General features: G+C 36.4%; 2 protein-coding genes across 2 annotated transcripts; one reads left to right on the top strand and one right to left on the bottom strand.

Annotated features, from left to right (window-relative positions):
- Positions 1 to 1,688: 1,688 nt before the first annotated feature.
- LOC142615681 (endoplasmin homolog) lies at positions 1,689 to 7,972 on the top strand. The gene is made up of 14 exons (XM_075788442.1): positions 1,689 to 1,867; positions 1,987 to 2,258; positions 2,363 to 2,443; positions 2,689 to 2,800; positions 2,897 to 3,023; positions 3,120 to 3,258; positions 4,206 to 4,323; positions 4,496 to 4,698; positions 4,787 to 5,002; positions 5,109 to 5,274; positions 5,589 to 5,730; positions 5,844 to 5,994; positions 6,166 to 6,570; positions 7,434 to 7,972. Exons 1-14 carry the CDS (start codon positions 1,801 to 1,803, stop codon positions 7,713 to 7,715), a joined length of 2,481 nt encoding a protein of 826 aa, XP_075644557.1. The 5' UTR covers positions 1,689 to 1,800; the 3' UTR covers positions 7,716 to 7,972.
- Positions 7,973 to 10,461: 2,489 nt separating this feature from the next.
- LOC142642965 (thaumatin-like protein 1) lies at positions 10,462 to 13,385 on the bottom strand. Its single transcript, XM_075817442.1, has 3 exons — positions 12,909 to 13,385; positions 12,135 to 12,807; positions 10,462 to 10,869 (listed from the first exon to the last, which is right to left on the bottom strand). Exons 1-3 carry the CDS (start codon positions 12,952 to 12,954, stop codon positions 10,662 to 10,664), a joined length of 927 nt encoding a protein of 308 aa, XP_075673557.1. The 5' UTR covers positions 12,955 to 13,385; the 3' UTR covers positions 10,462 to 10,661.
- Between the last annotated feature and the right edge of the window lie 229 nt (positions 13,386 to 13,614).

Here is a 13,614-nt window from a genome sequence, read left to right as displayed (position 1 = left end):
TAGTCATGGATGAGGATACTGTCATCCTCAATCATGACTTAATAGGGAAACAAGGCGCATCGATTTTTGAGGGATCAGATATAGGTTTCAACATTAGTTGTGGTATTGTGAAAGGAAACAAGACCACTGATAAGGTCCAGCCCAAAAGAAGTGGTAATATATATAAATGTGTAAGTCAATCCTTGCATAGCCCAAAAAGAGTTGAGTCCGTGGAGAAGCCTACAATTGGAAGACCAAAAGTTATGATGAATTGGAAGAGGCTTGTCACAAGACCTCAGACTCTTATCAATTTTTCAATTGTTGATGTGGAACTTGGGCATAAAAGGAAGCAAACAGAAAATATGAACAAGGAAACTACAGGTGTTAAGGGAGAAAAGAAACATAGAACTGTGGATAATGAGCAAGGTGTTGTGTCTACTATGGGATTGATGGAGGTTGCAGGGCAACCATGCTGGGCATGAAGCCATTCCTAAGTACAGAAAAAAAAAATCACGTCGATGTCCATATAAATCAAGAAGGTGTCGTTTGGCATTTTTCAGGTTTTCTGGGTATCCAAGTGATGATTCGTTTTTTTTATATCGTTATTTGGATTTTGAAGTTTTTTCTTTGTTTCTTTTCTTTCTGTGTTCTTTAGGATGTAATCATATGCTAGTGATGCAAAAGAGAAAAAAGGGGTCATATGTCCCATTTCTCTTTCCCATTGTATATATGTTTCTTAATTAATAAAGTCTACTATCGTTTCCTCTAAAAAAAAAAAAAATGTATATAGTATGTGTGCTTTAAGTCAACTGAAATCTGGGTATCCAAGTGATGATTCGTTTTTTTTTTTATCGTTATTTGGATTTTGAAGTTTTTTCTTTGTTTCTTTTCTTTCTGTGTTCTTTAGGATGTAATCATGCTTCTCTAACGTATGCTAGTGATGCAAAAGAGAAAAAAGGGGTCATATGTCCCATTTCTCTTTCCCATTGTATATATGTTTCTTAATTAATAAAGTCTACTATCGTTTCCTCTAAAAAAAAAAAAAAATGTATATAGTATGTGTGCTTTAAGTCAACTGAAATTTGGGATTCAAAAAACAATTTTACTTAAATTGTAAAATTGGATTTTCATGATACGATTTCACAATTTCAAATTTATAATTAAAATCGTTTTTTGAACATGAAAATTTTATGCTTTATGTCTACGGTGTGTGAACTTCACGGTAACATCAATTTCCCCTTTTATCAAAAGCGACTTTGGATGAATTTTTTAGCTTATCTGTTTAAACGCTGGCCTCTTTTAAAATTAGACAAAACAAGCCTAAAAACTAGAAGTCATGAACTTATGATTTCTCCACGTCAAGCTAACAAAATGGCCCAGTAAAACCCTGCCACGTTTCCTCCAAAAAGACCAAAAACCCAGCCACGTCCAAGACGCAAAATCCAACCGTTCGATCATCCACGAAGTCACTGCGAAGCCAATCAGATGGGTCAAGTGGACTTAACTTTCTAAGTCGTCTGGTGGGTCCGACCTCCACTCCTGGTTTCTCCACGTCAAGCAAACAAAGAGAAACCAATAAAATCTCGCCACGTTTCGCTTCAAAACCCCTCAGGCGTTGGATCATCCACGCTGGCAAACAACACCCAATCCAAGCGTCCACTGGGGAGTCAATACCCCGTGAAATTCACGGTCCCCTGACTCTCAATAACAGAGCTATATATATCCACAGAGCAAAATTGAAGTAGCCCAAGAACCGTGCCCAATCCAAGAGAACCGTTTCAGAGAGCGAAGAAGCTACTAGAAAGTCTGTGAAAGAGTGCGATGAGGAAGTGGACGATCCCTTCCGCTTTGCTTTTGCTTTGCCTTCTCTTCGTTCTTCCAGATCAAGGTATACCCTAGGGTTTTCGCATTTAGTTTTTTTTCGCCATTAAAGACAGTACCTTTTTTCTTAGATCTCGCTTCGAATTTTCTGGTTGTAAATTGTGCTTGTGATCTATGGTTGTGTAGGTCGGAAAATTCACGCCAATGCGGAGGCTTCCGATGAGGTTGTAGATCCACCAAAGGTGGAGGACAAGCTCGGCGCTGTACCACATGGCCTTTCCACTGATTCCGATGTCGTTAAGAGAGAATCGGAGTCGATTTCAAACAGATCGATCCGTAACAGCGCGGAGAAATTTCAGTTCCAAGCTGAGGTGTCTCGGCTCATGGATATCATTATCAACTCGCTTTATAGTAACAAGGACATTTTCCTCAGAGAGTTGATCTCCAATGCTTCTGATGTAAGATTTCCATTTTTGATAGCATATTTCTTTTCATGATTATTGTTATTATGAATTAGTGTTAATGGAAAATTCGTACTTGTTTTATAATTTTTGTGTTTCAGGCATTGGATAAGATTAGATTCCTATCTCTTACTGACAAAGAGATTTTGGGTGAAGGTGACAACACTAAGCTTGAGATCGAGGTCAGTAACGGCTATCAATAATTTATATATTTGAATTTTCATGTTGAAGATAGTGAAAATTTGTTAGTTTTGCCCTCAAGAGAAACACATAATAAAGCCATTAGATTTAATGCTGAATATAGAAATTGTAGCGATACGACGTCGTGCAACGTTAAAGCTAGGATTTTTCTTCCTTATAGAATGCAGTGTTGGTATTTTGTGGAGTAGATAAAGTGTAACCTTTTATAAAACACAATGTAATGCAGATTAAATTAGACAAGGAGAAGAAAATCCTTTCAATTCGTGACAGAGGTATAGGTATGACGAAGGAGGATTTAATCAAGAACTTGGGAACCATAGCTAAGTCTGGAACTTCTGGTATGTTATTAATATATAGCATTTTGCAATGTGGAGCTTTGTGCTTGAGTAGGTTTGGGTGTTAACTATGTGAATATGAATTATTCTTTTGTACAGCATTCGTGGAGAAAATGCAGACCAGTGGAGATCTCAATCTCATTGGACAGTTTGGTGTTGGTTTCTACTCTGTATATCTTGTTGCTGACTATGTTGAAGTCATTAGCAAACACAATGAAGACAAACAGTAAGCCTTTTGATCAGTTTGACTTCTTATAGGAATTTGTTTCTTTGAACCTTGAATTGGTTGGACTGATAATCATTCAATGAATCTGTTGTTCAGGTACGTGTGGGAATCAAAGGCTGATGGGGCGTTTGCCATATCCGAGGATACATGGAATGAGCCACTAGGACGTGGAACTGAGATTAGATTACACCTCAGAGATGAAGCTGGGGAGTACCTGGAGGAGAGCAAGTTGAAAGTGCGTATATTTTAACTATTTGATCTTAAGAACTTATTTGTATATTGTAGTTGTTATTGCTTGTAGTACTGATGATTTCCTTATACCTATTACACTGACTTTGACCGATTGGGAGGCTAAGGGCTCACTTTATTTTCTGTATCGGTGCTTCACTGCTTCTCATGTGGTTGGATATTCATTTTGTGTCTATTGTATATGATGGGTTTGTTATGCCATATGCCTTTGAACGTTCTAATCTGTGTCTGATTTTTTATTTAAGATATTGGTATTTCTATATGTTTCTGGTTAGTGATGTACTACATTATTAGCTCTGTTCTTACTACTTGCTATTTCTTTTTTCCAATTTCCTCTGACTTGTTTTGCCTTTAAAGAAAACATTGGTTGGTTGGCCTTTCCTTAATCTCTCTGAAATTTGGTGGTCATTGTTTTTGGTTGCTGTCCTGTTCTCACTACTTCTTACCAGTCACTGTGCTGTCAAGGCATTTGACATGTTAATTGTAGTCAATTATTCACAGTCAAAACCTCTTGATACTTGCAAAACCACCAGAAAATTTAAAAGAGTTTCATTTAGCTCTTGGCAAGTGCAAAACCACCAAAATCTAACAAGTGTACTGTGCTCTTGCACTTTTTGAGTAAGTAATCTGAGGCCAGTGGAACAACCTTGGAAATTAGTACGGTCTGTTTGAAAATAGGTTAATTTTGGGCCAATTCTACTCACTTTACTCTACTCCCTCTCTATCCAAACGGACCATTACTGCTTGTCTTCTTTTGACTTTATTGTCTTTTGATGACATTTTTATGTATGCTTTTGGTTGACTTAAAGTTTGGGTACTTATTACCTTGGATTATGATAAATTCAATGTGTCTTCTATTCTTCCTGTTAGATTATTACTAGGGATCCATTTTTGTTTCCTCAGAAAGTCAGTCATGGTTATTCCTTTTTGCAGGAATTGGTGAAAAAATATTCTGAATTCATCAATTTCCCCATCTATCTCTGGGCAACCAAGGAGGTTGATGTGGAGGTTCCAGCCGATGAAGATGACTCCAGCGAGGAAGAGGAATCATGTATGCATAATGAAATATTAATATTTTTGTTTGCTTGTTATATGTTGAAGTATTTATTTATGTGTTTACATGTGACCACAATGTGGGTAGCCAAAATTTTTCTATGCACGTTGCATATTTTTTCTCCTTGCATATTCTGATTCCCTTCTTATTACTCAACTGCTATGAGCAGCTGAAAGCAGTTCTTCTGAGGAAGAAGAGGAGGATGCTGAGAAAGGTGAAGATGATGATGCCGAGAAAAAACCAAAGACAAAGACGGTTAAGGAAAAAAGTTCTGAATGGGAGCTTTTGAATGATGTTAAAGCTATATGGCTACGGAGTCCAAAGGAGGTGACAGAGGAGGAGTACGCCAAATTCTACCACTCTCTCGCAAAGGTTATTTGCCATATTCGTTAATTGCTGGACACTATAGTAACTTTTCAAAGTTTTAGTTTGCATCATTATAACTTGTGTTGTTCAACAGGATTTTAGTGAAGATAAGCCTTTAGCATGGAGTCACTTTACAGCTGAAGGTGATGTTGAGTTCAAGGCAGTTTTGTTTGTGCCTCCTAAGGCCCCTCAGGATCTATATGAGAGTTATTATAACTCCAAAAAATCCAACCTCAAGTTGTATGTCAGACGGGTTTTCATCTCAGATGAATTTGACGAGCTTTTGCCAAAGTATCTAAACTTTTTAATGGTAAATCTCAGATTATTTATTATTCTTGCAAATAGATTTGTGTAAATGAAACAGTGAGGAAGTGTGGCTTGTAGTATTGGTTCTTGATGGTTTACATTTTGAACAGGGTCTTGTTGATTCTGACACTTTACCACTCAATGTATCGCGAGAAATGCTTCAACAACACAGCAGTTTGAAAACAATTAAGAAGAAACTCATCAGGAAGGCCCTTGATATGATCCGTAGAATTGCTGAAGAAGATCCAGATGAAGCCAATGACAAAGACAAGAAAGGTATTTTATCTGTAACTTGCTTCTTCTAAGCTTTAGAAAAACGTTTTTTCTATTGATTCTGATAATCAACTTAAAGCTCTGTGTTGTTCTAATCTATAGACTAAGTCATCATTCCATATATGTTTTGGTCACCACAACCTGGCCATATACTGGCTTATGGCTATCCTAAAGCAAAAAAAAATTTCTAATTTCTGTCTCTTGCTTCATATTTAGTTGGTTAAATACTTGCTAGTTTTGAATTTAGTTCTGGAAGTGTTGCTGATGTTGATTTGCTTTGCTCTTTTGGTTCATGTTGAATGTTGATGGATAAGCAGAAGTTGAAACATCCAGTGATGATGATGAGAAGAAAGGTCAATATGCCAAATTCTGGAATGAGTTTGGCAAGTCCATTAAACTTGGTATTATTGAGGATGCAACTAACAGGAATCGATTGGCTAAACTTCTCAGAGTTGAGACGTATGTACTTTGTTTTATGTATATTTTGTCAATCTAGTTTTTCAGCTGCCATTTGTTGTCATGCCTTTCACTTCTTTCTGGAGGACTTATTTGGTTTTGGATCTCTCTGACAGTACAAAGTCAGATGGTAAATTGACTTCATTGGATCAGTATATTTCAAGAATGAAAGCGGGTCAAAAGGATATCTTCTACATTACAGGAACCAGCAAGGAACAATTGGAAAAATCTCCATTCCTTGAGCGGCTTAAGAAGAAAAATTTTGAGGTACATTTGCAAAAAGATTTTGCTTTTACTATAGATCCTTATTAAATTTATAATAGTTATTTCTTTCCCCATTTCACTGTTTTTATTTGTGCTTTGATGTTGGAAAACATTTTTTTGTTAAAATTTTTTAATTTACTCAACTGAAAATTATTTTTCCCTATGTTGTTGCAGGTTATTTTCTTCACAGATCCAGTTGATGAATACCTGATGCAATACCTTATGGATTATGAAGACAAAAAATTCCAGAATGTGTCCAAGGAGGGTCTGAAACTTGGGAAAGATTCGAAAGACAAGGAACTCAAGGAATCATTCAAGGAACTCACCAAATGGTGGAAGGGTGCTCTTTCCGCTGATAATGTCGATGATGTGAAGATATCAAATCGTTTGGCTGAGACACCTTGTGTGGTTGTGACCTCCAAGTATGGATGGAGTGCAAACATGGAGAGAATTATGCAGTCTCAGACTTTATCAGATGCTAGTAAGCAAGCCTATATGCGTGGAAAGAGGGTACTTGAGATCAACCCAAGGCACCCAATTATTAAGGAGCTCCAGGAGAGAGTGGTGAAGAACCCTGAGGTACATTTTAGAATTTCCCCTCCTTCCATACATATTTAGAAAGCTGAGTATGAAAATTTAGATAAGATAGAAATGGATGCTCATGTTGTGTCTGAGTTAAGATTTTGGCTTGCACATATCTTTTTGCCTCTGTGATTTTCATCAATTCTATTCAAACTCCCTACCATTTTCCCCAAGAGGGTGCCCGCCCTTTTTGAGAAGGAATACTTGACTTCTTGCAGAATGTGTAAGGTTGTTTGACCTAGAACTTGGCTACATGGCATAATTGCACACTGAAATTACAATCCCCTAGAATTCCTAGGGTTACTCCCGCAGGGTGCCTATAATTCTACTAACAAATCATGTTAAACAAGTAGTTTAGATTGCAGTGTCAATAGCAACTAATGGTGTATACCATATAATGCTTGTTCAAGTTGTGATTGCCTCGGAATAATCTAAATGATTGTTTAGCATTAATGTAAGAATTGTTGCAGTAGAAATTTTAGAGGTCCCTGATTCATGAAATTGAATGATGTCTAGTTCTTTGGTTTGAAATATCTGAATTCCAACCTGGATCTGAAATAAGAATGGCCCAGCAGCTTTGTGAATTAGAAATTAGAATGATTAGTGCACCAAATGCAGCAATCACTTGATGGAGTGATTTGAGGAAAGTGAATGCCATTGTTAATAAAGTGATTCTGATCCTTGGTGGGTGGTTTAAACTATGGTTACATATTGGGGAAGCTGGAACCACTTCCGTATTTGTATTATTGTATTTTTACTTGGATGCAATTCAGGAAAGTGCAGTAGTTTTTTAATATGTTTAATTAGGCATTCACTTGTTGCTGGTTTTGGTTTGTTAACGCAACCGGGTTGCTTTTCAGGATGAGAGTGTAAAGCAGACAGCACAGCTTATTTACCACACTGCACTGATGGAGAGTGGCTTCACGCCTTCTGAACCCAAGGACTTTGCAGCTCGTATTTACAACTCGGTGAAGTCTAGCCTAGGCATCAATCCTGATGCAGCAGCTGAGGAGGAAGATGAAGTTGAAGAAGTTGAGACTGAAACTGAAACAAAAGAAGCTGCCGCTACTACCCAGGCTGAAGCTGATGCTGTTAAGGATGATGCAGAGACAGAGCCTTCCGCTGTCAAGGATGAGTTGTAGATTGCTTGAAAGCTGGGCGACTTACTTCTTCTTCTGCCCTTTTTTGTTTCCTCCCTTACGGTGAGTTGTCTCAATAGACAACCCCGAGACACTGCATGTCTTTTTTTTTTTTTTTTGGTTTCAGTTTAAGGAAGCATTAGATCATAGATGTTCTGTAATCATATGACTCAGAATTTTGTTACTACCACCTAGTTAATGAGTTTTTAAGATTATTATGTGTAATTTTATGCAAAATTGTTCACATATTTTATCTTCAACTGTGATCTTGGATTTTCCTTTGCAATGGTTTTTGCCGAAAGAAATATTTCGGCCATATGAAAGCATGAACTGTTTGCAAAACAGATTCCAAACTGGGTTGGAGGATTTCTCCAACGTAATACGTGGTGGCTTATAGGTATTAAATCATCCACAATCTTATCATTCAGGATTATTAAACATGTTGAAATAATCTCTTTTACATGGAAAATTATTAGGTTCTCTTAGAGTACCATAAATGCATACTCCCTCTTCTCATATAAATGGTGGGTCTCATCATGAATTTAATTAGTGGGACTTACTATTCATGTGAGAGGAGGGAGTACGCATTTATGGTACTCCGGGAGTACACAATAATTTTCCCTTTTACATAATGCTGAACGTCATCAGTGGTTTAAAAAATTCAAAATAACGGTCCATTGACAGTTTGACACCCAAAATTGCATCAAAATGGAGATATACGTATAACAATTGATATTGATTAGAACTCTTTGGATCATAATTTGAAACCATAGCCGACATCTCCGTCTAAACTAAATAATTCCAACGGAACCTTCTCCTTCACTAGATTTTGATGAAGTTCAATAATTTCATCTGTTTTACAAATCCGTCTCATAGTGCCTTAAGGCCCATTAAAATGATAGAAGTCCAGTCTCACCATTTGAAGAAGATATGAGACAGTCATTAGCACTTGCTTGGCATCCATCATTACTATTGATGCTCTCTCATCTCACTGCACAAATACTTGGCCGTTGGTGAGTTGGGTCGAAGTGTGTACATTTAGGATGAGAGCATCTCTCATATTTCCTGGAGAATTTTCATTTGACCAATGAAAGGCCCTCCTCCTTCTCTAATCATTGCTAAAGTACTGCTCCTTTATAGTGTCTTTGATGCCAATTTGTTAGGTAATTTTCTTGGCTAATCTCTTCTTAAATTTTCCTTTTGTGAATTTCTGATTGAAAAACTCATACTTTGGCAAGGAATGAGAGAGGTGATAAATATACATATGCAACTTTATTCTTAATCTGTTTTTTTGGTGAAAGACACTTGTCATTACACCGAGACCCGACATCTATAAAAATTTACTTGAGAAATAAAGTAATTGAAAAATCATAACTACATGGTTGTCTACTCTACATCGAAATTTATACATAACTTCTCAAGATAAGCACTAACTTCCAAAAATCTATCAACAAAACAAATCATTACTGGTCTTAATCCAAACTATTTAAAAAAAAAATCAATATGACCATTTTTTTTAAATGTTACTCACTTAATGTTAATTAAAACATTTATTAGTTTATTAACATCATTCCTACAGAATCAAAAAAAAAAAAAAAAAACATCATTCCTAAATTTAGGATTCAGGGAGATTGGAGGTGGCACTCATGTCAAAATAGCCTTGACCTACCTTCAAACTAGGCTTGGCTCAGCCAAAATACTTGGCATGATTGACGAGCAGGTAAACCCTAAGGAGTGCCCCTACTGGTGAGGAGGCACCATAAAGGATGTCCCATGGGAGACAAGGAGGAAGCTGCCCAAACTGAAAATTAGAATGTTGAAGAAGGCCGTAGTGACAGATGCAAGCAAGGGGGAGAGGAAACTTCCCAATAAAATAACCATCACCTTTGCATTAAATACACTACACCTACTTAGCCTACTGCATTAATGGCAGAATGACACCTAAATAGTGTCCATATTGCCTGTATCCTACTCAACTACTGTCAGCAAGGCTAAGATGAGACAAATATCCAGGAAAAGATTAGGAGCCCTCCCAATGGAGGGCTGAGATGAAAATCGAATGACTATATAAAGGGAAAGATTTCACATGAACAGGGGTGGGTGGAAAAAAGTGGAAAAGACTTTAGAACAAAGATTGTAAGGTTTTCTCAAGTGTAAAAATGATCCTTGGCCAGCCCAAGGAGAAAGTTTAATAAAAAAGTTAATTATTACTTAAACTTCATTACTGTCAAACCAATCATGAATTCATTTTTTCATTTTTACTCTCCAAATTGCTAATCCAAGAAGCCCAGATGTTGACCTGCACATCCATTTCTATAAATTAATTGTATTGAGCCCAATAACCAACCTTAGGCCATCTACTAGACTAAGACACGGTTTTTGCCCCCTGCAAGGATTATTTCATAAATCTCATTAACTCTTTTTTTTTAAAGGTAAATTTAATAATTGCAACAATGGTAGAGAGATTTATGAATTAGAGTAGTCATTGAATTAGGAGATTTCTAATAAATCTGATAAGCCTTAGATATAAAGGAACATAATAAACAAATATATCCCCAATGGAGATAAATAAATAAAAAATAAAGCTTACACAGCCGCTTCTAGAGGCACCATCATTTCCTCCCAAAATCACATTACTAGCAAGCTTGCAATTCCAGCAAAGTTGGCCTACTTTCTCAGTTGCTGCCAACCCACATATATATACAGGACTTAAAAGTAAAGCAAACACTTTCAATTTTTAGCACATGGATCTCGGTCCGAATAATGAAATTCTCTTCTTAAAAATTAGCTCTTTCTTTCTAAGTTGTGGCAGAAATTACCAATCCTTCCACAAACTCAGAGTGAAACAATTAATGCGATATGTAAAGTTTAAAATATCTATGCATGTGGCCTGGAGATAAAAAATAAGTATAAATGTATAATATACATGGAGAGAGAGAAAGAGAGAGACTAAGAATAAAGCAAGAAGAGGAAGAGAAAGGAAGTCAATGTAACAACGAGTGAATTACAAGAAGAGAGGGTCTTGGATGAGTCTCCAGTAGAAAAGAGTGGTAACCAAGAGCTGTTGGTCTCCATTGGCACCTCCCCTGACTCGGTTCCAGAGCTATTTGTTGTGCTTGTTGTGGTTGTGGGAGGTGTATTTGTTGCAGCTTTTTGACTGTTGAAACAAAAAACATTTGAAAAAAGCACATAAATTTCGTTGAAGATGTATGCCATAGCTTGGAAAATGCTATCACATAAATTACTGAAAGCAAAATGCTATACTATCCTTTCCATTCAAATTAAAATAATTCCAACAGGAGTACTGAATTCTATAACATTTAGGTAAAGTCTTCTAGTTTATGTTACGTTATCGTGTTACAAGTAAATCAAATATCAAAATGCACTATTTAGTGAATAAGTGTGTAGGAAGTAGGAACAGATTATATTATGTTGAGTGAATCAAATATATTATTAAACTTTATTAAATGTAGGAACATATTAAATCTCATTAAAATATTGTGATAAACTTCAAAATTTTGATCAAATATTAAAGCTCATTAAAATAAGTTGATTTTATTTATGTTTATAAGGCTCATATATTTAACATGATCAATGAAACCATATGTCACTATCATCTACCTTACTATGGATTAATCAATCTCAACCCATTTCTCATAGGATGCGAATTACTACCACTATAATCAAAGGCCAACTCCACATGAACTTGAATTGTATCACAACCATTATATGTTAAATTATTGACAACATTCTTGCTTACAGGTAGCCTATCACTCACCTTTATGTATCCCACAAGTCAACACTAATTACATGCTAGCTTGTTGCATACAAAAAGCAATGCAAAAAAGTAATGTGAAAGCTAAGTAGAATAGTCTTAAAGAGACAACACAAATTGTCAAAACACATGATAGATTCATCTAAAAATGGAACAATAGATGCACATTATTTTTCACAATGTTAGTTTTTATTGATTTTCACAATGTTTATCTTTGTCCTCCTTTATTATCTATCATTTATAACTTACTTTTTTTTAGAATATATCATTTATATCTTGCGACCTTAACAATTATAGAAAAAAGAAATAATTATAACTCTAAATTTATTACTAAAAATGAGTATTGATTCTCTAACACTTCTTATTATCGTGAGTCATTTTATTGTTTAATGTGCATATCAACAAAAATTGTGAACATTCCATGTTAAATTATGAATGTCGCGGGTATGAAATGCATATCAAGGAGTGTGAGAAGATAATTTCCGAACTAAAAATCCAACTTCTTCATAATAATAATAATAAATAAAAAAATTTTTTTAATCTGCAATAAATTAATAAATTCAAGAAGAATAAAAACTTCAAATTTTAAAATAGAAAAAGGAAAGAAAAAGAAGAAAAGATACGAAATAGTGGGATACTATCCTTACCTTGTGGATGAAGGGCAGAATGTAATGGTATAATCAGCTGATGTACATGTAAATGTACTAGTGGCATCGTCATAAGCGTAGCTATACGCTCTTGGACACGCCGCTTTAAACATCTCCGAGTAAATCGACGGCTTACAAGTGTTCGGTGAACCATACGCGCCACGGCAGCAGTACTCATCGCTCCCTAAAGCACCACAAGCACTATTACATGCCGAAACGTCCGCGACCCGTAGCTCATTCGGGCACTGTCGGTTCAAGTCGGTCACACACCCGACTGACAAGCAATTACCCGACCCGCCACTCGGGTCAATAATCAAAGGCAAATTGTACCCGTCAACTAGACTCACGTCGTAGAAGTCTTGGGTACCCGACCCGACCGTGAATTCCGCCAGAGTTGCCGGTGGTTTTTGGCCTCCACCGTTGCATTCCACCTGGTTGGACCCGCAGTCACCGGTGGTGCAGCTTCCTTGACCAGTGTTTGGGTCGAATGAACAACCGGTTCTGCCCCAGAATCTTCCTGACCAGTTTGGTGGGGCTTGGAGGGTCCGAGACCCGCCTAACCCGAGTTCGAACCCGGTGCTATCTAATTTGGAGCTACCTGCATTGGCTAGAATTCCTGGCCATACTGTATAGTCACACTTGTTTAAAAAAGTAAATGTAGCCCCAGATATACCTGTATCAAAGTAAGGAATATTGAAATCAATATATAAAGTGATATTGATATATAAATCAATAATTCAAAGACTGCATAATCTGAAGCGTTTGAAAAATTACCTCTACAAAATGTCAGCAAGACTATGAGGCTGATAATAAGATCCATTACTATGAATATGGGTTATTGAAGGTGTTTTAGATTTTACTATGGTGAAGGAAATGCTGCATTGCCTGATATTGCTAACAAGAAAGAAGAAGATGATGGTGGTGATGATGTTGTTGCTGGGTAATGCGAGGTGGGGTTATATTTATATGATTAGTACGCAGGTAGAAGAACTGAGAATGGAGAAATAGATGGGAATTTTCACCCGAAAAAGTGAGAAATTGCTTTCTAATTCTCTACTAGAGTAATGGAAATGGCTTTCCAACTTTATATGTATATTCTATATAGAAGCTGGAATGAAATTTGCTGTTGTATAAAGAGAAAAAGGAAAGAAAGAATACACGTAAACTCTTAAGTTTTTTCTTCTGAGAAAAAGAAAAACCCGTAAACTTTGGGTTTGGAAAATCGTGGAAGTGGAATTACTATAAGAGAGCTTTCTAGTGGTCTTTCCTCGTTTGTATTGTGAATTTGTATACTATGTGACTGGTAATCTCCATTAGGATTTTATGTGGGGCCTGCAATTGAGACCAACTGCTAAAAGTGAACCTCCTATGGTTGTTCATCAGCACAATCCAACGGGTCATTGCTAAAATGGGTCGTTACTCATTAACACTTTCATTTCAAGTAAAATTTTAGTTTAATTTGTTTTTCACTTTTTTGTGC

The sequence above is a fragment of the Castanea sativa genome, chromosome 1 (assembly GCF_040712315.1).
Source record: "Castanea sativa cultivar Marrone di Chiusa Pesio chromosome 1, ASM4071231v1".
NCBI lineage: Eukaryota > Viridiplantae > Streptophyta > Magnoliopsida > Fagales > Fagaceae > Castanea > Castanea sativa.
The sequence above is the reverse complement of the archived record's forward strand: the minus strand, read 5'-3'. Positions and strand labels throughout refer to the sequence as shown.